This window comes from Accipiter gentilis, chromosome 22 (genome assembly GCF_929443795.1).
Source record: "Accipiter gentilis chromosome 22, bAccGen1.1, whole genome shotgun sequence".
Taxonomy (NCBI): domain Eukaryota; kingdom Metazoa; phylum Chordata; class Aves; order Accipitriformes; family Accipitridae; genus Astur; species Astur gentilis.
This window is the reverse complement of record NC_064901.1, coordinates 21,693,237-21,716,256: the sequence shown is the minus strand read 5'-3', so window position 1 is coordinate 21,716,256 and position 23,020 is coordinate 21,693,237. Positions and strand designations below refer to the sequence as shown.

The 23,020-nt window shown below is 37.3% G+C and overlaps 1 protein-coding gene across 34 annotated transcripts in view; it reads right to left on the bottom strand.

Annotated features, from left to right (window-relative positions):
- Positions 1–9,108: 9,108 nt before the first annotated feature.
- The window catches only part of MADD (MAP kinase activating death domain), a 76,417-nt gene continuing 62,505 nt past the window's right edge, over positions 9,109–23,020 (bottom strand). For 33 of the 34 annotated variants that reach the window (XM_049825826.1, XM_049825834.1, XM_049825829.1 and 30 more), the window contains 4 exons: positions 22,697–22,803; positions 17,206–17,275; positions 12,293–12,339; positions 9,109–10,633 (listed from right to left, as the gene is read on the bottom strand). In XM_049825826.1, the coding sequence (XP_049681783.1) occupies positions 10,526–10,633; positions 12,293–12,339; positions 17,206–17,275; positions 22,697–22,803 (332 nt within the window). In that variant the 3' untranslated portion in view covers positions 9,109–10,525. The remainder of the gene's footprint in view (positions 10,634–12,292; positions 12,340–17,205; positions 17,276–22,696; positions 22,804–23,020) is intronic. The other variant, XM_049825845.1, reaches the window with a different exon arrangement.

Sequence of the window (23,020 nt, the reverse complement as noted above, 5' to 3'; positions counted from 1 at the left end):
TTTGTCTGTTGCACGTTGTTGTTATTATTCAACAAATAAATAAAAACTGATGGAAAATATGCAAACATGTTTACATTGTTTTATACTTTCATTTTCTGAGCAACACTATTATTTAAAAAATAAGGCACATACCACACATAAAAGTCAGAGATGTTCTATATTATACAGAACTTATAATCAGAACACAGTGGACTGAGAGGATCACCACAGCATCTGTGGGACAATGTCTGCTGAAAATGAGAGACTGAATTGCAAGAGCTTAGATAACAAAGGACAGTTTACCCTAAGGAGAGTTAGGTGCTATACCAAATACATTGTATTATTAGAAAGGTGTTTGATGAAGAGAGTAGACTTTCATGCTGTAATAGGGTACAATACTGAAAGAGTACAAAAGTCCCTAAGAAAATGGCTTTTTCTGCTCAATTCTTAGCTGTTCAACATGAGTACAATGTTTCTGGGAAGAGCAGTGCTTCCACAAATGGACACTTATTTCACCTCTCAACTGTGAAAAGCAGTGTACTGCAAACCGATGCTTGCACTAGATGATAGTCAATTATTTTTTCATGAAATTTCATTGTTCAAATGGTCTTCAGGTACGAAATTCTACCACATATATAAAACATAAATGTCTAGTGCTCACAAATTTGCTCTCTACTGTTTTGAAGTCCTCAAACTAATGATAAAGAAATGCCTCCTCAGAAAAACTGGCTGAGATACTACTTCTGGAAGTATTTCATGCAGGGTAGCACAAAAGAGTTAGAATCTAATTCTATAGGGCCTTCTAACAAAATGCTGTGCTTCTACATGAAAAGCACAAATTAGTTTTAAGTTCCAAAACTTTCAATGACAAGGAGTGAACCAAATCCAAACCTGAACAGTTACAAAAAAGCAGCACACTCTAGTTAGGTTTCTAAAAATTATTCCTAAAAATGTGAATTCTGCAAATTCAAAATACTAACCACTCCTTACACACTGAGATGAGGAAAAGAGGAAAGGTACACCTGCAAAATCTGAACTTTCTGTTATTAGTTCTAGAAGGGTCTTTAGAAAATTGTAGCCATTTATTGATGTTTTGCAAGCATACAGTATTGTCATTTATCTATCTGTTCCATGGCTGATTTTGATCCTGAATGTATAGTTCACTAATTGCCCATTAATTCCATGTTGTTAACAAATAAATAAATAACTTTCATCCCAATCTGATTAAAAATACATAAACTGAACAGTTTCTCCCAAACCTAGCTAGCTAGGACCAACAAAGTATGTCACAGTTTCCCCCATCACACCTGAAAGACTACTTGACAAAAGACAGTTCTAACTAACTTTTCCTGGGTGGGATCTCCTCTGACGCACAAATCAGATGGACTTATCTCTAAATATCATGGCAAATATTCTTACCTAGTAGTTGTTAAGTACTGTTAGAAAGAAGAGTATCACACAGCACAGAAGTAGTCAAGTAGTCATTTCCTTTTAGTGCTCAAATCCTCACTGTTATTCTACGGGCAAAAAATAATAGCAAAATAAGTTAATGGTTGACCAATACTTCATAAAATAACAATAAAAGAAAAAAAAAGAGTATGAAACCCAAGTGGAAAAAAATTCAAAAGCCAAAGCATAACATAAAGAAAACCATCAAGCATAATTCTAAAACTGACTAAACGTTTCAAAGATTAAAGATTGGCTCCTTCAAGCCTGTATCAACTATTTTCTCATTTACTAATCCGACTCTAAAGCACTACTCAACTCTTATTTAAAAGCCATAAAATTAAGCTTCTCTTCAGGATGCTCACAAACTGAGCTTTAGAGCACTGACAAGACTGGGGCAGGCGTGGGCAGAGGGCGGGCAGTGTTGCCTTCAATGCCAACACCTGAATTTTGGGTAGTGGCTGTAGCAGGATTTGAGGAGGATTTAAAATACCACCCCCCTCCAGGACCACAGGTGGGAGCTGATTAGGATACCTCGCACAGCACCCCCCACCCTGTGTGGCAGCCTCCCTAACTCCCAGGGCTGCCCGGTTTTGCCCCGTCGGGGTCTAGGGACGCACACGTTGGAGGTGTGTAACGTGGGAGCCCCCGGAGCCCGTTACCGCCGGGGCCGGGCCCTGAGGTGAGGGCGCAGCCCGCCCTCCGCCATGGCGGCGCTCTGGCGCGGCGCTTGCCGCCTGAGGGGAAGGCGGCGGCCGCGCGCCGGCCCGGCGGCCGTTGGGGCGTTCCAAACGGCCGGCTCGCGCAGCGGCGCTGCCTCCCCTCAGGGCCGGGAGCTCTTCCACCCCCTCGTCCGCTCCTGGTCTGAGGCGGGATTGTCCAGGTCTGACAAGCCTGAAGGAAAATCACTTCAAATGGTGGTGTGAGCATAGAGGATTAAGGTAAAGCGTGCTGGGTTTCATCCTGTTCCTTCTCCATTTTTAACTCGGCGGCCTTCAAACAGAAGCTGTCAAAGGCTGTGTGTGAATTAACTGATGGTCCCCCACGGAGATAATTAATTCTTCCTGTTAACAAATAAGAAGTGGATCAGTTGGAGCTAAAGAAGGGAATAACGTATGTCCACACTGAAGTCATGACAGTGACTGCATTTGGTGGAACTTCTCATATTGCAGCCTATTTTGTATTCTGCTATCGTAAATACATGGGTACGGGTTTAAAACTACCATGCATCTCCATGGTAACAGCTGCAGAATAAACATGTTCATTGTTTCTTTCCTGAGCATTAGATTTCTAACTGGTTAATAAAAATGCATGTAGCATTTCATCCCCAAGCCACTGTAAGGCCAGGTATATGTTATACAACTAGAGCTATTCTTCTAGAAAGGGTGCCAACTACTAAATGCATTTTTATAATATCCTCAATGCAGATGGATCCTTGTGTGATCAAGGAAGGGTAACCTGTGTAATAAGTTATCTTTCCATCAATGTGAGTATGTTGTTGCAGATTGGGTACTGATGCATTTTATTTAGATATTCGAGTTAGGATTAACTACACCAATCAATACTCATTGTTGTAACTGAATCTGCACTAGCATGGTTATGCCAATACAAATACCGTAAATGAAAAAGTCCTAAATTTTTGCACATTCACATGTTTGCTAATAAATTGTTGCTTGGAAGATCATTCGAATGTTAGGCAGAAATCAAAGTAACACAAAGAAAACTACTTGCATTCAGTAACATGTTTAGAAAAATCTTCCTTTCCTTAGTGGCTTGTAAACTCTAAATGCTGTCCTTGATGGATTGTTTCAGTATAGGTGATCACTTCAGTCATTGCATGACCTGATTTTAGCACAAGCTGATGATCTGTGCCCTTGCTTTGCTGCTGAAGTTACAATACTTAACTGATACAGTGGGGTGAAATGCAAATTAAATGGATTGAGCTCAAATTGATTCAACACAATGTTTAAAATGCTATAAAGCGCCTTACCTGTCATGAGCTTATCTTTCTGTTCCTCCTACAAGAGAGAATGGTTATCTTTATTGACTTTTTCAGATTTGTCTAAGTTTATTATATAAAATTATATATAAAAATTCTACTTGTTTAAAGTTATTACATAAAATTACATATAAAAAATTAAATTCTACTTGTTGAAAATTGCAGTGAGAGATCAAGAGGTTCCTGTATATTACTGTAACAAAGCTTTTCAATGCAGGGCCAGACAGATATTTAAGATAGCTTCAGCACACCTCACCTGCAGATTTCATTCCTTCTAAGAAAGGATTATTGTGCTAGCTATTCCAAGGGAAATATACAATTGAGTAGAATGAATAGAAACACAAGCAAATACTACTTGATCACATTCTGGAAATCAGAAAAGTCATTTATGTTGCTTTTATTACAGAATTTCTTTGAAATAAAATCCTTTTCTGTGTTTAGGAGAGAGGTTTGTCACTAACATATTGTCTTGGAGCAGGTTTAGAACTACAAGCCATTCCTGTCTCCTTACAAATGAATTTTATACAAACAGTCTGCTGAGATTAAAAATAGCCCCACTGATACCTTTCAAGTGCTTCCCAGCCACAGGACTCTATTTTAGGGAAACAAAAGCTGTCAGTGAGATATCCTTTACTTGTCTTTGGGCAGAGTCCCCACAGCAGTCTGCATAAGCAACACATCTTAAAACAGGTTGAACTGGTGAAAGTTTAAAAGAAATAGATAAGAACAGCTTCATTTATTAGGTCCTGATATGGAAAAAATAGTCTAGCGTCAGCTTTCTGTGCCAGACAGAAATGTTGACAATAAGCAGCCCTAAAAACATAGATAACTGTCATAGTATGAACACATTCCAGTCATAATTCTGTGTTAGGATAGCTTTACAGAAGATAAATAATCCAAAAATCCAAAAAAAGGAACTAATCCAATATATATAAAATATTAGTGGATAAGGAAATACATGGAAATTGGTATAAGGTGGAAAAAATAAGTGGTAAGTGTGCCCCCTTTTTCTTCTTCACGGATAATCATCTGAACTTGATTTTATATTCATTATGTTTTTTTAACAAACAAAGAATATCATACATAGTTCTCATTGTTTTGCTTGGAAGCATAAATTGTGGGACCCGAATATATGGACCCAGATCGTGGATGAATGCAATTTAATCTTCAGTAAGGTTGCATTTGCTTGTTATCTGTCATAATGCAAATAATTGCCCCAGCAGTCCAGATCTATTCCAGGGAAGCATGATCACAAAAAGTCTAATTGTTAATATAACTCTCAAGTACAGTTTTGTTGCTTACTGCTGGTTTTCATATAACAAACCCAGAAAAAAAATGGCCAAAAATTCCAAGCTTTTCTACTGCTTTGTAGGTCAGTTCATGTATATGTTGCCTTAAAAACCCCTAAGTATAGTAGATTTTGATCATAGGAAAGTCCTCAAAAATTTCTACCTGGAAATGGGACTTGTTCTTCCTCACTGATACAAGGGGGGCTAACAGTACTACGTATTTACGAAGCATGAGATTTCCTCGTAATGCTTTTTTATTTCCTACAGCACTGAAAAACTTTTAACAATTTGGACAATTTGTTAGTCCTAAAACAAGTCTGTTTTAGAAAAATTTATTTATTTTTAATATCAGATTAACTGGTTGAGCCATTTCTAATAAGGATTGTAGAGAAGAGCTGTACTAAGACTGGAAATCCTTTCTGTTCCCTCTATAGCACTCTTCAGCACTCCACCAAAAATAATTTTATTTAAATGCAAAGGATGTTAGAGTGGAATGAGGCTGAGGGATGAAAGAAGATGACAGAGAGCTTGCTAAGAACAGGAGAGAGGAAGATGACTATGATGGGAATCTGGAAAGGGGCAGAGACTGGCTGAGCAGGACACCAGGGAAGAACATAGGTCTGAACTGTTTGGGCAAAGAGGCTGTAAGATGATGATGGTCAGAGAGGCGAGAAGAATGTATGAAAGAACACTAAGGGAAACAGATGGAGATATCTGATGAGAAATTCAGGTGCAGAACTAAGCCTGACTGGCTGAAGAGAGTGTAGGCGAAGAGTGAGGAAACAGTGAGGAATCCAAGCAGGGAGAGGGGTAAAAAGGGAAGAAGAGAGCACTTTGATACTCAGAGCAGTGTGCATAGACTGGCGCTTACTGGAGTTAATAACAGAAACTGAAAAGGCAAAAAAGAGTGGGAGGAGTGGAAATACAGAACTAGAGTTTTCGTGTACTTGAAGGAAGCAACTGTTTAGAGTTTTACTGGTGTTTTTCCTGCCACCATTTGTTCCTTTTTATGTAAAGCTATTTTGGGAGAAGGGGATTTCTATTTCTATGTAGGTTCCTAAACCACGTTTATCACTATAGTAACTGTTGCAAATAGAAGCAGGACTGTTTGCCCTTGGCTGTTGTATATGATTCTTTGTTGGACTGATGCTTTAAAACAAAATTAGTCAATGCTAGAACTACTATGCTGCAGAAGTTTCAAAAAATTGTACACGTGTAAACAGAAAATTAACTTACAACTTAAATTATACTAAGCATATGTAAACAGAAAATTAACTTAGGATTTTACTAACTTTGGTGTAAGTGTTGAGCTATGTTTTATCATATCTGAGCACAGAATCTGCCTGAAAGAGGTCCTCTCTAAGTCTGGTTTGTACTCGGCTGCACTCAAACCTCATTTGTCACCATCAAGCTTTTAAGCCTTCTGATACAGTGCTGGAAAGACGGGTCTCATAACCACTATTATTTAAAGCATCATCACATTTCTACTATTTTAGTGAAATAGCCACACTGGGAATGGCTGTAGGAACTCAAAGCTGTTGCTCACACTGAACATCTTACAAGAGTGTTACAGGGTAGGGCTGTACATGAAGCCATGGCTGTGAGCACAAGCAAAGTAATATCACCCAGCTGTTTGTTTGGAAGCGTCTTGCCCTTGTGAGAAGCAGACACCTCTGGCTAAATTGCGACTTCTGGAAGAGCAAGAGCCTCTCCGGCAATGCCTTTTGTGTGGCAAGATCCTTTGCACAAAGCTGCTGCTTCTTGGTCCTAATTCCCACTTCTTTAGGAGCTAGGAGATGATGCCTTTCACCAAAACCTGGCTTGTCTAAGAGCAGTAACATGGAGTTCCTAAACACCACTGGAGTCAGAGTTGAGCAGAAGCCATTTGTCTCACAGAAGGAAGATCTCAACTCAGAGGCAACATCTTCTGACTTTCATCCATTTGGCAATGAAGGGGAACTGGGATGTAAATATTGCTCTTTGTGAGAAGCTTAGCTTCTATTTTCTGTCTAGTTCTGAATTCAGTGGTAACAGGAGCCTGTGCTTGACACAGGGGCATGCAACTGCTTTGTTCCCATTCTAAGCAACTGTTTCCGTATTAAAAATACACCCAGTGGGAACCAAAAGCCCTCCCTCTGGCGTAAGCAGCATGATCTAGAAATATCTTCAATATCTTTGCAACATAAAGGCTCCTAAGAAGGCTTAGAATCATACCCACATTTTTCCATCCACTTTGATCACTAAGATAGAACTTTAGTTGGAATCAAAATTCTTCATAATGTACATTTACTAGCAATTTAGCTTTTGACTACTCAGATGAACATTTTATTATACACACTCTGCTATTCTGAAAGTATCAAAGTAGGAGGGTAGAGATTATCTGAAGCTAGGAATCAGGGTGTAGGAAATCTTTACAATGGTTTTCTTAAAGCAATGAACTCTTTTCTTCAACAGACATCTTCAAAGTTTTTTCCAGAGAGATCTTTAACAATTATCACTTAATAAGTACTGTTGTCATGACACTCACTGATGTTAAAACCTTTAACCTTTAAAGTGTGGATGCACTCATATTAGAAACTGACACTGCATTCACAAACAAAACAAGGGCATTTTTTTGGAACATCACAGTGAAGATCTGCGATCCAGAAGACAAATTAGTAACCTTAGTTCCACTTTGAAAACTGCCAGGAAGACTAGTCCCAAACCCCAGTGTTTGCAGAGAACACTTAATGGTCATTTTGAAAACTAACTTCCACAAACAAGGAATTGTAGGAGAAAAAAGAATCTTGTTCAGGATAAGCAAATACCTTAAGTTTTAAGGCAAGTTCATGAATCTTTGTCACATTTGTATAAGTGCCTTGGAAATATCACAAGTGTTAAAGGGTTGTCATCTTGAAATACTTAAAAATTAAGACACAGGCTCCTCCTAGTGGTAAAACCGGAAGCATTATTCATTTTGTTCTAAAAATTTTCTAGCACTATTTATAATTACCAATTATTCTCAGTTAGTCTTCCATTCAGTTCTGGAAGGTTTAGAAGCTTCTAAGTTATCACTCCCACAAAGGAATTCTTAGCTAAAGATCAAAATAAGTAGGACATGACAAAACACATGCAAATCACTGTAATTATTTTTCTCCCAAGTAAAGTTTATGTACCTCTCAGTGCTTAGGAGTGACGAAGTGAAGGTGGAAAGGATGGAAAACTGCATTCCAAATGACTTATGCATTCATACCAATTTTAAGTCTGACCTGCATTTGGTATCCAGAGAACAGCATTGTGTAGTGGAAACGCTACACAGCATGCCTTTGTCTGAGATGAATATGCTACATTCCCACAGTTAGGAGAACACCTGCCAAGTCACCTTCATCAAGTACAAGAAAGATTTTGTATATTTCAAAAATGTCTTCAATTTTTAAGCCAAGTCAGTTGCTCTCACCTAAAGAACAGAAGCCCAGTGTCAGTCTACTTGCTGAGGTTGTTATGGATTCTTCCTTGCCACTGAACAGCAAGCGCTATAACTATTCAGCCACACCTGTTGTTTAAAAAAAAATTCTGTCAAAGGGGACAGAGGTCCATTTTTATTATTGGACCCTTTAAAGTCTTATTCCAGACTGAAGTTTCTCAGCAGTCTAGAGCATACAGCAGTTAATGTAATTTTATGATTCTAAGTCACAGAAATATACACTTGCAAAAATACAGCTTCTACAGGGAAAAAAAAAAAAGAGCTGTATATATTACATGATACTGTGCATATGCATTTAATTATTTTAAACTCTGGTCTTCCCCTTATAATTTTAAGTTAACGGTCTGAATATGTTAATGGACTTGCTAAAAAAAAATTTAAAATTTAAAAGTTTAAAAATTAAAATTGTCTACTTAAGTGGGACCCAGTATTCCAGTAAATGGAACATCTATTGTAGACCAAAGTGATGTCAGTCTTAACTATACTTGTAATATAGTAGTATCAAGAATACTGTAATTGCTAAAAGTTCAGATACTGCTGTAAGAAAATTTACAGTCCCAGAAGCAGGGTTTGCCAATTTCAGTTTTTCTTTTATATTAGGAAAGGATGAAAAATCCTTTACATGTTGCTTCTATTTGCATATGTACAAAAAAAATAATTCAATATTTCAGATGCATCTGTTTTCCTTATTCATGTTTTTCAGACTTTTTTTTTTAAAGGCAAATTACATGGATGTTATGATAGAAGTAAAAAAAAAAACCAACAAACTACTTTCAACTGCTTATGTGGAAAGAAATGTAGGTTTTCCATTTATAGTCTTCTCTTTTTCATTATTTCAGATGTGTATGATGTATTTAGTATATAGTTATATTAATTTCAGAATAAGTTGCATCAATAGAAAAGCACAGGAGGATGAAAACCAGTTGCTGGTTGAATGACATTTTATTTTCACATTCAGACAGCTGTACAGTTTCTATAAATAGATGTGGTACTATAATATTTACATCATTTCCTCACCCATTACTAGTGTATTCCATTCAAAATGGTAGATACCCTGACCAAGCCAAAACAGGGTTATTTATGGGTGCATTTACTCAGAATTCTATGTCAAAACATACAATACATCAGTTTGCATCAGAGCATTTTTTCCAGGTATTTTACATGTAACATTATTTTTTCTAGACAGTCTCTCCTTCCGGCATCCTAAGAGCTTTCTGGACAAGAGCAGTACAGTTCAAGAACAAAAACAGGATGCAAAAAACATTCATAATCGGCCTACTTAAAAATAAGGAATGTGATGGATAGTTTTAACTGTGTGAGTTTCATTATCCATTAACACCATATTTGCAAGATTCCTTGATATACAGGTACAGATTAAAAAAAAAGCAATGGCTTAAAAAATGTGGAGACAGCATAATCCTTTGGGCTTCTGAAACTGTTCTCCGGATTGCTATAGAAATATCTTCTGTATAGTTACAAGCCCAAAAAGACATGAGTCTGCTGGGTGCGTCTGCCAATACTGTTTCCAAGTTTTAAATTTCCTTATTAATTTTCTAATCCCTGTGATTAACTGCTTTATGTAGTACTTATATGCATCTGTTAATTCTACTGCTGGGATATCTACAAATGTTAACCTAAACTCCCATTTGAAAATCCATACAAACCATGAGGTGTCAGGGTTTTTCACAATATACTGCCTTCAAAGTTTCTCTCGCCACTTCTTTTCCCGCTTGAGAAGCAGTCTTCTCCACAGATGGACCAATTTAATAGCCAAACTTCAGTTGTCACATAACATCTTAAGACTATGGTAGCTAAATTGTTCACCTCTACCAAAAGGGTCTGAAAAACTATGTGACAAGAACTCCACGTTCGTGGGTAAAAATGAACAACACAGAAGGAAAACAATAAAAACACAACATTTAAACAACATGCAGGACCAGACTGCTTCCACTGTGCACATACCAGAGAATATGAAAGCAGAAGCCTGCAGTTGTAAAGTGATTCATCTGTAACAAGTACCACTAGAAACAAAAAAAAACCAACACAAATCAAGCTGTTAGTCATCTTAAGAAAAATGGAATTCCAAAGGAATGGCCAGAGTAGGTCACTCACAGCTCGATGCTGATGCTCAGAACTGTCTGCATAACAGCTCATATCAAAACTCCATTAAGGATGGATTCAGAAAGAGACTGAGCAGTCTTAGGTTTTTCTATGGGGAAAGACTTGCAGGGTCATACATAAATAATCAAGTTCTCATAGAATACAGTAAAGTGAGCTCCAGTAACTGCAGTAAAAATGGGAGTACTGCATGTTAACGTGCCAAAGGGTAGGTATTTCCCAATATTGTGATCAACTGGAAACTGGTCGAGGTGGTTTGCTTTTGGTTTCTGCCTCTTTTCCACGAATGGCAGCCACATAAGAGAAGAGACACAGCACGGAGTAGCAGATCTCATGAGCCTGCAAAATTTAGAAAAGGAGATAATGAAATTCAGATGCCTTAGTGTTTTACAAAATCCACTGCACATTTTGTATTTTGCTGCATGTCTTCCTTCATGGGACAACTACTCTGGTGACAGACAAAAATCAGGAGAAAGTGTCCCATACTACCTTCTAACTGAGATGGATAAAGAAGAAAAGCCTTGTAACAAATATAACAAATATATTTGCTTTTGGTCTGTTGTATGAAGTTACGAGAAATGTTCTGGGAGGGGTTGAAAGTGCTAACTAAGAAGGCTAAAACTAAACATCCAATACTGTACCTTGACTCATGAGATGGTGGGATTCTTCCTTATTCACAACTGTCTTTTTATGCTTAAAGGTACAAGGACTGGTAATCCTTGTAATTTTTAACCAACGCTAGTGAATCCATTAATAATACAAGCTTTTTTTCCTCTTTCTTTCTTTTTTTTAATTAACCCCCCCCCCCCCGACAACCCAACATTGCATATTTCATATGAAGAATACCAAGCAATTATGTCACCTTAAAGCAGAGGGTTTCACATAACATTAGGAAGATTTAGAATTACTGCTTTTAACTTATTAAGTGTGCTGTTATTTAACAGCAAATCCTCTTTTCGCATGCGACTGGCAGCACAGTTCAGTGAAGGTAAGACGTATACTTAGTTTATGTCCTAGTTCTAATACTGGCTATTCTGGTGATCTTAAAGGTTCTTGTCCTGTAAATTGACGTTTATAATCTTTGTAGAGGTAATAAGCATAACAACATGTTTTGCTGTATTATAGCACAAGCTAAAACACTTGTGTAAAATACAATTAATTTTCATTAAACTGGCTTTTCTTATTAAAAGATACAGCTATCTGCTTCTTAAATTATAAATATTCTAAGCATTTTGTTTCTAAACTATTTCTAGCTTCTTCAAGTAATTTTTCTCTCTCTCCTCTTGAAGGACTGTGAGTTTCCATGCAATCACCAAATGTACACACTGCACTTCAGACATAAAATAACTGAGGAAATTTCAGTTCTGATGACAATCATTGGCTTCTATTTCATCCTCTTAAGTGCATATAAGCCTGATTGTTGGAACTATTATGTGTAAAAGTGCTAAGTATCATTATCAACTAACTGCTGGTGTTCAAAAAATGTTATAAAAAGTGAACACTAAACCACAGCAATAACTCACCTATATGGCACAAATTGATACTTACACTGTTCTCTTGCATCTCAATGCTCATTTTTATGAGGAAATGGGAATTTTTCATATACTCAGTTAGCAATCATTTTATGCCCAGGAACTAGTTTCCCTTTCCATCTGTTCTGTGGATTAAGGATTGTGTTCTGCACTGTCTTAAATTTAACAGTTCCACTAGCTCTTATTGTCCTGAAGTTCATGCCAAACCAGCTACCTTACACCTTTATCTATCTTAACTAGAGACCAAGCTTTCTGCACTACCTGTGAGTTCCTCTAGTTGCACAGAAACAACAATCACCAAGTTTTGTTGTCTTCCCTTAAGGAAAACTATCATAAAAGAGCAGCTGGTGTTCCACTGCAGTATTATATTGCAAATCCTGCAATCCCAATATCATTCTTTTCACCACATGACAATGAAAAGATATATCCGTTAAAGAACTACCAGAAGGCATCACAGTTGACTCACCATTGGCGTCTTGTACTTGTGGCTCACCACTTCTTTAGTTTCAGGAACTAAAACCGGACGGGCAAGAGACAAAACAAAAAGTTCAAAAAACGAGAGGAAAAGGGGAAAGAAATAGCACAATGTTCCCATAGGAAAGGGAAGGGATGCACACAGACAGCAGGTGCAGGTACAGGGCACCTCACTATCCCTCACTTCTAGATACTCTTCCTTCTCTTCATTTACATTATGTATGTCCTTGAAGATACTGGTAATGTCATAATAAATTATTCAGGTTGGCAAAAATATTTCACTGCCTCTGTTTGGAAAACGATAGTAGGTATTTGATGGTTCTTAGAGACTCTGGCTTTTCTCATACTACTTATTCCTGCTAGACAGCAAAATTAATAACAAAATACGCTTAATGACAAAATATGCCTAATGTCTACTACAATAAAACATAAACCAGCAATTCCATAGGAATTTGTTAGTATGCAATTCCCAAAGATTTTATCCTTTAGGTGTTTGAATCCTTCTCTGCTGAATAACACATCTCAAATGAACTGTTGGACACTGTAGTAAGTTAGTGAAATCCAGAAGAAAAAAAAAAAGGAGCTGAGGAAGAAAATTTTCTAAACTGGAAGACTGTTTCCCAGCTCTATTTCAAGTTTCTCAAGACAATATTTCTCCCTTCTAGGATATGTCTGATGGTATTTACTTGACATACTGAAAACGTTCATTGCTTTTGAACAAGTTGCCTTTACATAAAATACTGATTTCAGTTACATGTGTTCTTAACATACCAGGCTTGTCGATTTCTAGAAGAATTTATATATAACAAAGATTAGGGCACTGGTGAAAAAAAACTATTATCCAGAAAATGTCATCTTGCTCCCTTGCACTGCCTCAAACTAACAGAAAGGAAACAGGCATAGTATAGCTAAAGAAAATTTGCCTTTTGTTCTCATTGTGGAATGCATAAAAAAGCAAGTGTGCATTGCATCTGAACTGGTGCCTTTGACCCACACTTGTCTACAAATATTGTTGTGAACAGATACCATGGGAAATCACCAGGAGAGAACAAAGACCACACTAAGAACATACAGATGGAAAATTTAAAATGTTAAGATCAGTGGAATATCAAGACCAACTTTGAATACTTCCCTTTCCAGAATAGCTGAAATTTGCCATGGAATTTCTGTGTCACAACAAAAAAATTTAGAAGAAGCAATACAGAAATTATGCAAAACCAAATCATACCAGGTTCACAGAGGAAGGATAAATGTTTTATTACACATATTACTAGTGACAAGAAAAGAAACAGAAGCAGATGAGTTCAGTATGAATTAACTAGGAAAAGTCCACAACAAAACCTATCCATGCAGATGCCATCTTTTTAACTATGGTATGACACAGCTAAACGCTGGAGAGGGAGACAGATCACACTCTAAGGGGCCAAAAGTAGGCAGTGCAGACTGGGTTTGAGAAAGTACTCTAAATATAAACCAGTGCCTACTAGTTCTCATATGTCGTGGTATTGTCATTCTTAGAAAAAAATCTAGTGAAAAGTACAGAATACAATTGTAAAAACTAACATTATATTTTTGTTGAGTTTTTCAATTCTCTTTTCTTGGAGTTGGCAGTTATATTAAGGACTGAGAAACAGGGGAAGTGCACACCCAGGCTGCACTGCCCCAGTGATACCAGTGACTAGAGCTGGGGAGATAAGGAGGTGCACATCCAAGCTACCTTACCCGTTGGCACCAGATGTTCCAAATTAACTCCATGTCACCAGGGGATAAAAGTGGGAGTGAGGCTGGTGCACAGCCAAATAGGGTAGGACTTTTACAGCAGTGTAAGTCTCACTGCCCACTGGATAACATACAACTGTTCATATACTCTTCAAAAAGCAGGAAGGAAAAGCTGTAAGAACCTTGTGCCACAAGGGAAGGAGAGAAGGGAAGCCGTAAAGACCTGTATCATCATTGAGAATAGGAAGAGAGGGAACAGGAGAACACCTAGGCAAGGTACTGTCTCCCCACTTCACAGTAAGTTGCCTTGGTTTTAAGTAAAGTACTCCTTCACAGTCCTTCCAATTGGGAAAATTCTCCCTAGAGGACTGAGTTAGGAAAAGTAAAAAGAGTGGGATTGGATTTACAGTCAGAGAAGTCAAAGCACTACCTCTGCAGAATACAAAGAAAAAAGAAGAAGGAAAAAAGAAAAAAAGAAAGAGAGACCCGAGCCTCAAATTAAGATTAGCAGAAGCACTTTTCTTCTAACATTAAAAGTTATTCCTGATGCTGTTGAACTAAGTGGATGAAGGGAGTAAATTATTAAGCACCATCCTGCAGCCTTTGGTCCTGTGAATGAAAATATGGCGCTAGCATAGAATGAGTTTAGGGGACATCACTTTACCTGCTGGAGAATGAAGGTTTTCATAGCAGCGGCGGTGAAGGGGCCACAAGAAAAGTAAAGCACAAGTACGCAGCAGTAACTCAAATTCCAGAGGGAAGAGCCTTACATTTCCTCACTTACTTAAATCTCCACTTCCATTTGTGGGCAACAATTCCTGAACTTCTGCTTGCATCCTGCTTTGAAATCACAATTCCAACTTTCATGCTGCCATCTAAACCCAGCGTTAACACAAACAGACCTTTAATTTCCTGTTGCAATATCACTAAACTTGGAGCGCCCATGCTTGGCAAAATCAAATAAACAAATCTTGCATTGAACTATTTCCCATCACACTGGAGTACGCATGCTTACCACTCTCTACCTTTCTAAGCGGAGATAGTATTTCAGTATGCTCCTACTATAATGAATCTGATTACAAGGTTCAGAATGTTTAACACAGCTAAATAACTTCATTCTTAAGGAGCCCATGCAAGTTTTTGCTGAATGCTGTTAGTATACTATTAACAAATTAACATGTTAATCTCTCTTGAACAGGACAGATTGGCGTATCTTCTTATCTTTGTAACAATTAAAAAAGCAGCTCTGAGGTAGTCTCATCTCTGCACAAGAAGAAAATGTTAGCTCCCCTGCAACATCGTTCTTCCATTCTTCTTTTCCTTTATTAGCTGGATGGGCAAATTGTAAATCTCACTTGGTACACCTAAATTGGTTCTTGTCTGTGACCTCTATTTTTGGAGGAAGGTATTTTTAATAGTTTAATTTCTCAGTTTTTGCTTGTAGTGTCCAAGTCCCAGTTTATTTTTAATTACTTCTTAAAATTACCCTTTCGTAAGTTCCATATCACAATTCTAGCTTTTGCAATAGGCCCTTGATTACAAAATTTTCTGTAAAAAAAGAAGTTCTTTTTCTTACAGTTATTACAGTCCTTATTTAGGGGCTAAATTCTGTATTACAGAGTCATCAATAGAAGTGGACTGGAAATAACTAAGTCAAACACTGTCTTTCTTCTTGTGCAATATAAACAAACTATTAAAAGAAATACTTCAAGTTGAAACCTCTCCAAAAAAAATGATCCAAAATTCATTTCTGATCCAAATAATTTCTTTTAAGTTAATTTCAGAAGCTGAAGCCATTCTTTAAGCTAATTTTATGGCTTCTGAACTCTCATCTTTATAAAACTCATCAATAATCTTTTACAGCCTTAAGCAATTTCTGGAAGTAGTAAAATGAATCATGCCTGTCAGGGTGAAAACATGGTATCAAAGGAATATGCAACCATAAAGCAGACAACTTCTGAACATCTAAACTATTAGAAATTTTTTGGGTTTAAATACACTGATCTGATCGTCTGAACCATGAACAACATTTTCAGAAAATGGGAAAAAATTGTTCACAAATTCATATCCCAAACTTCTGGGAGATTAATTTATGGCAAACAACAAGCAAACTGTAATAGTCAGAAAGGCTTTATCATCTGAATACGTTATAACTTTGAATCACCGAAAAAAGACAACACGTTATTATGGACAAAGACATTAATTTCAGCAATCTCATATTAAGAGAGAATCCCTCAGCCAGCACATTCTGTTAACAGCACCAAAGAACAATGAGAGTCTCGGTAAAGGGAGCTGCTGATTTTGATTTTGATTAACAGCCAAAGTGTGGATGCTATGGATCTACTACGGAAAGAACGTTGTAAATTTCATCTTTTTTTTAAAAATGTTTCATACATATACTTAAGACCTAGACAAACATCTCACAGATGGGTGGAAGAATAAACCAATACAGGTTTGGGCACTACTTCAAGAGAAGTATGTTGATCACTTTTCTGGAGACCTGCATCTGAAGTCACTCTTTTTTCAGACACTAATTAAGTATAGCGTGACTGACACTAACACTGATTAGTAACCCAGAATTTTCCCCAAACTAGACTGTAGGCAGATTATATGTAATAGCAATAACTGACCAAAATAGCACAAATTCTCTATTCTCCTTAACCTTTACTTTTCCACTCTTTACCAGTCATGCTCTGAAACAAAAAACACAGGATAAAGTGCAACCTGACAAAACATCTCCTGCTCCATACAACAAAAATGAAATTCCACATACAGCAAAGAGGAAACTTTGCAAGTAACAGTAATTCTTTGTAATGAAACTGTAATGTGTTGAGAAAGATCAGCTATAAGCTCTGCTTAAAAATGTTGTTTCTCAGAAGAAGGAGGAACATACCAAAGAAAATTCCTACATATCCAAGTTTAACTGTTGTTTTGTTTGCTTCAGATGACTCAGAACATCATCTCTGTCTATTAACAAAAAACACCTAGGCCACAAATCTTATTATGATAAAAATTAATGTGTAAATTTTTATGTGAAGTCACCCATCTCTCAGTTAGGCAACATCTCACGTGCAGTCTACATTTCTCTCCCATCTCTGAAGCTGCAGTGCAACTCTGAATCTGAGGACTGGAAATTTGAGTTACTGCCATGTGAGTACAGACCTAATATCAAAATAATGTAATTACCAAATTCCTCCAGGACAAAGACTCCTCGCACAGTATTGCACTTTTTAATGTGATTCAGCTCTATGAAAACCTACAAAAACAGGAGGAAAAGTAATATAAAATTAGTCAGGTTTGGTTTTTTTAAAGTAAAAACCAAAATTAAACAAAAACATCATCACAGCAGATATAACCTGAAGTAATATAGCATACACTACCAGTTCATTTACAGTTTAATATAAAAGTAAAGGGTGAAATAAATATTCAAAAGACAAACTTGCCACAATGCTAGAAATCAACAAATAACTTAAAAGTGCTAAGAAGCGAAGACAGCAGAAGATGAAGTACCTTCCGCTCCTTGCAGGAGGAGAAAGCATGGAAGAGAAACGAAGGAGTTAGTAACTCTGACATATCCAACATTGCTACCCCTTCAGGCACTCAAATGAGTTATTGCAAAAAGAATACCAACACACCTGAAATACAACAGAAGAGGGGGACGAGAAAAAAAGCTGCTCCCAAATTTGGCACGATTTGTAGCCTCTGATCCATCCCAGTTAGTTTCTGCCCCTCCATGCATCCTCCTCCAGCACAGAGGGCAGGTAAGGGGCACTATACTTCCCACCCTGACACTGACCCTCCTAACCTATTCAGTAGTTGAATTTAATCCATTGAGGAACCACTAATCTTCCTTCTCCCTCACAGCCTTGCCATTTATTACTACAGTTTGTGATACATAATCTGCATACTTACTCTTGGAACTGTCTCCTTTAACAGTCAGTACCAGTTTTCTGCTTTAAGCAGGATGGGAGTTTGGATCCTTCTCTATTGTTTGCTTACTTCACATATGGCTGCTACTAGCTGGGCAGTCACTTAGAAAACAAACCTGCTTTAAACTTTAATTTTACATATGTAAACCCCAAAAGACAAAACAGTTGAACTACACGACAAGGTTTTTCAGTCCAGAACCTAGATGCCAAGAGTGCACGAATAAACAAGTTCTCTGAGCGTAATGAGTTTGTTCAATATCCAATTGATTTCAAGATACAAAACAGTCCCTTCTTATATGCACATCTCCTAAAGGGTCAGTCAGTACACAGACATAAGAAGCTGTACGAAAATGCTATAAAGAATCAATTTCATATTCCAGTTTCTAATATACTTGCTTTTTCAAGGCAAGAGAAACACTTAAGAGCTACATTGCCCTACCATTCAGAGTAAGTCTACGCCCAATACCTCAGAGAGACCCTTGCAAGACTATGTTACAGTAGTCTGGATCGATACTTTAAAGTGCCTATACACTTACGACACCAATCTCAGGATCCTGTTTAAAAATGTTACTAGAGAAACTTCATTGTCTTGGAAAGAAGAGAAATGAAAACCTGCAACCCTCTTGAATCCAATAATAGCAACACCCATGTAATCATAGATGATATGGTACCCAAGAAAAGCAAAGGAAGTCAACATCAGAAATTGTGTGGGTTTTTTAAGAAACAGGCTTATCTGTATCAATAGAGATCAGTAAATGCACCATACATCTGAGAGAAATCAGGTTGATTTTCAAGTCAAAGGTGTTTTGTTATTATTAGCAGAGAACTAACAGACACAGGTATTTTTTTCTCAATATAAAAAACTAAACTTCCACTTAATCAGAAAATCTGAAGCTTGCTTTCTGCATACATTCAAGCACTCAAGGGAAAGGAGACTTAATCCCATCTTTTTTGTTTGCCTGTTTTCACCCACGTTCTTTATCAGTTTAGTTGGTCAAAAATGTTTTATTTTTTGAGGAATTGTTACAGACTAAACAAGTCAATAAGAGAACACTTTCTTTATTGCACTTGGTTGCCTTTTTCTGTAATATTTTCTGTGAAAAGTTTTTGCCAGTAGTCTGAAGTACAAAATTCAGAAACTCAACAGCAAGGCTCAGGCAAAACATTGGTTATCTGGTAACAGTAAAGCTGCCTAAAAGATTTGACTGCCCCAGGTGCTATGATCTGAGTATAATGTTAAGGAGAGCTGCATTTCCACAAGAGTTATGAGCAAGATGAGAATTTACTGAGTTTGTCACAATTACATTAAGTTATCCATTTTCAGAAGACATAGTTGTTGATGGGCAATTTCTTGCTATGTTGTATAAGGGACACAGATGCTCTCCTCTCACTCAATCAGAAAACAAGCATAAAGGAAATAATAGTTACTTACCCTAGGGAAACTGTGGTTCTTCAAGACAGAGCATTCAGTGTGGATCCTACTGTAGATGGGCATGTGCCTGCTGCATTTTATTAAACTTCCATCTATTTTTGACACAGATGAATTCATAACGGGGATAGAGTTACTGAGTCCCAATATTATAATGTAATTTGTAGATGTAAACTCAGAATAATCTGCCAATGCCACAAGTACACTAGGTTCCTCGCTATTCCAAAGGACCTTCTCTGACCTGCTAGGTACAGATAGACTTAAAAATTTTTTCTTCTTAAACTTATGTGCGCTGCTAGCATGGTGGGAGAATTAGTGAACACTACAGACAACTACTACATGTCAATAATGGGTTGGCCCACCATGCATCTAAGACATTTCCTGAGGAATTCAGAAGGCACTAAGAAAGTATACACGCTGCAAATCAAGAGCCTTCAAAAACAGTTTTATGAAAGCAAGCACCATTCTAACACTGAAGCAGTATATTGTCTTCTCAGGTAGGACAGAATAGACTCCATTTATCTTTTTTTTTTTTTTTTTTTTTTTTAAAAGTGGAAAGCCATCTTCCTATGTTCTAAATGAATTATTTCTTTGATATCCAACCAAACAGAGCAATAGAAATTCCTTCTTTTAGTAAGTTGCTTTGCTGAAAAGAGTACTTGGAAAGGGCCAAAACCAGGACCTCTATATGGAGTAAGGAGAGGAAGATGGAAGAGAAGGCTGTGCCTGATGAGGTCCTGTAGGCATTTGTTGATCAGTATCCCCATCCAAACTCAACAGAAATGGAAAAAGGCATTTTCAAACACAGAAAAATGGCTGTACAATCCTGGTTTTGATCATGCTTATATACATATTCTGAAATCAGCTGCCTTAGGGAGCAATTCATATAATTTAAATGAAAATTGGAAAGAACAATTCCTCTAGAATAGCAGACCTTTTATTAAGAAAGCAGACTGGTTGATGAGTGTTAGAATAAGAATGCAAACATCATTTAGCTCCACAGATTATGAAATTGGAGGTTTTTTGTTTTTTTTTTTTTTTGCATGGTGCAACTTGTAGGAGTCCTTTACATAACTGCTACAGTAGTCCATTCCATACAGACCCTCAAATGGCAGACTTTTGATATCTGTCTCACTTTGTTTTGAGAAGGAAAACAAGGATATGTCTTAGGTCCACTAAATGGTACTGAATGCCCTTGCCAGCTGGCAATGTAAATCTAAAAAGCCAGGAATTAAACATACTGAATAAATGAAGTGTATTTTCCAGAACTGTACTTGTTTCAATATCCATCTTAATTAATGGAAACTTGTCTGGCTACAGTCTCACTGGAAAGGGGATGAAGAGGAGGAATAATCTTTCGGCTGGGGGAGACAGCCAGCATACTTCCCAGGTCTGACCTGCACAGACTGTCTTCCAGAAAAGATGTAGTAATTTTCATCAGAGACAACAAATTAGAACACCATTCTCTGTGAGGAAGGATATGATAAAGCTAGTACTCTAGGAGTGCTGGTGGTAGCACAGGACTCGGTATCTGTGGTACAAAATTCAACTAGTAATGGTCCTGACAATCGTATAATAACAATCAGTACTAGGTTTCCCTAAGGTTTCTTTCAGAATGTCATTCCAGTCTTTCAGGAAAAAAAAAGGCTTTAAATTTAAGAAGTAGGGTATGTTCTAGGATTTGGAGTTTTTCTTTTGGACAGATGCATATCTGCTCATTATGTGCTTAACACTGAGTGTCTTCATCTTGTGAATAGGCCTGTTACACTTAAGAAACCATGATGATGATGATGAGGCTACCTTCTTATACATCTCTTCTTACTGCAAATGCATATGTGCCTGGCTGTTTGTTTATTAAATAGAGTCATCTCCATAGACTGTTCAAGTGATGAGCAATTTGAGCTCAACATCGTTTTTGACCTCTGGCAGAAGAAGAAAAAGGAGAAGTAAATAGAACATTCCCTATGGTGTGTTCTTACCTTAGGACAAAGTAATTTCTATTATGTCCATCTATAATGATATCAAACTGTTGCTTCGAGACCAGGGTTTAATTTTCAAAGGCTTTAGACCTGCCATTTCCAATAACTATGAAAATTCATTCTGTACTACCAATGAGTTCCTCTTGCAGTTCTTTGTATTTTGGCATATCCAATAAAAAGTTAAAATCTTAACTAAGTTAGGTAGGCTGTTCCATCACAGGGTAGGTTTGAAATACTTCAGCAGGTCAGCTGTAGTTCAGGTTCTACCCTGGTAATAGACAAGAAGAAAACTGAAGGAGGTTCGCCACTCTCCACTCCTTACACTGGCATATATGATATACGGCACACATGGTGCTGCTGTGACCTTGGGAGAAGATTAAAGATTCTGAGCATGTGTGTTTGAGATGCACGTGCACTTCCAGTGGGATCTACACTGATGTATCCTTAAAGAAGAACAAAGCTTGTGTGGGGAGAAAAAGTCTAGTCAGGAGGAAAGGAAAAAACACTCCACAGAGGACTGACAGAAGCTTTTCTCTCTCTCCCTCTCTCTCTCACACACACAAACTCTCTCTCTCCCCTAAAAATTGATTCTACTGTCTAGCATAGCATGCATTTAATATATGCAAAACAAAAAAACACAAAGCAAAATAAAAAACAAGGATTAAAGGAAGCAACAGAAAAAACATCCAGAGAAAGGAAGAAATGACAATTCTAGTTGTGTTTCCTCTAAGCCCACAGGATCTGCTATTTGGAAGGAAAAAAACAGTAATTTTTTCTCATTTTTGTGAATTACTGCAAGAGCCACTTTCCCATTTTATTTTCACACTAAATTCTACAGATGATTTCTCAAATTTTAAAACAAGACAGATTAAATATGATGCAGAACATTGCCCTCTGTACCTGCAATATTCAAACACTGTATCTTTTAAGGTTGACTGCTTATGCCATCAGGATATGTTCACAGTCTGATGCATTATGGCAGTTTAGATTACTATTGATTGCTTGTTCTGTCCCTTAATATATTGGCTACCATTTATTTTGTGCTTAGACAATTCAGAACACCAGAAACAAGAAGCTGAAACCTTCTCTTCAGTTTCAATGTTTCAATGTTTCTCTTCAGTTGATTATACTTTTCCTGAGGATATTTAATTTCAGTTTATTTTTACATACAGATATATATTTTTATATGTGTGTGTGCTTGCATGTAAATATACATAAGCTTTTTTATCCCCATCATGCTATCCCTTGTCCTTGTTGATACTCTGGGAAGAGGAAACACATATACAGGCGTGCTGCAAAAAGCTTCATGCTCACGGTCTTCTCATAGATTTCCCTCATACCTGACTGTGCATAAACTTCAGGTTAATTCCTTCCAGTGTGACCTGCAGAAGACCTCCTTCACCGGTTTTCATATCCTGCACAGGGAACTCGCCACCCAACTCAGGCCCTGTGATATGTTAATTTAAAAACAAAAAAAACCAAACAAACAAACAAACAAACAAACAAAAACACCCAAAAATATCCAGAGAGAGAATGAACAGAAAGCAGTCAGCCAAGTCATAATACATGGAAAGGAAATATAAAACAATAAAAACATAATTTCAATTTGATGTGCCTAGCAAGAGGACACTACTAACAATAGTAGCAAGCATTTCAGTAGAGTC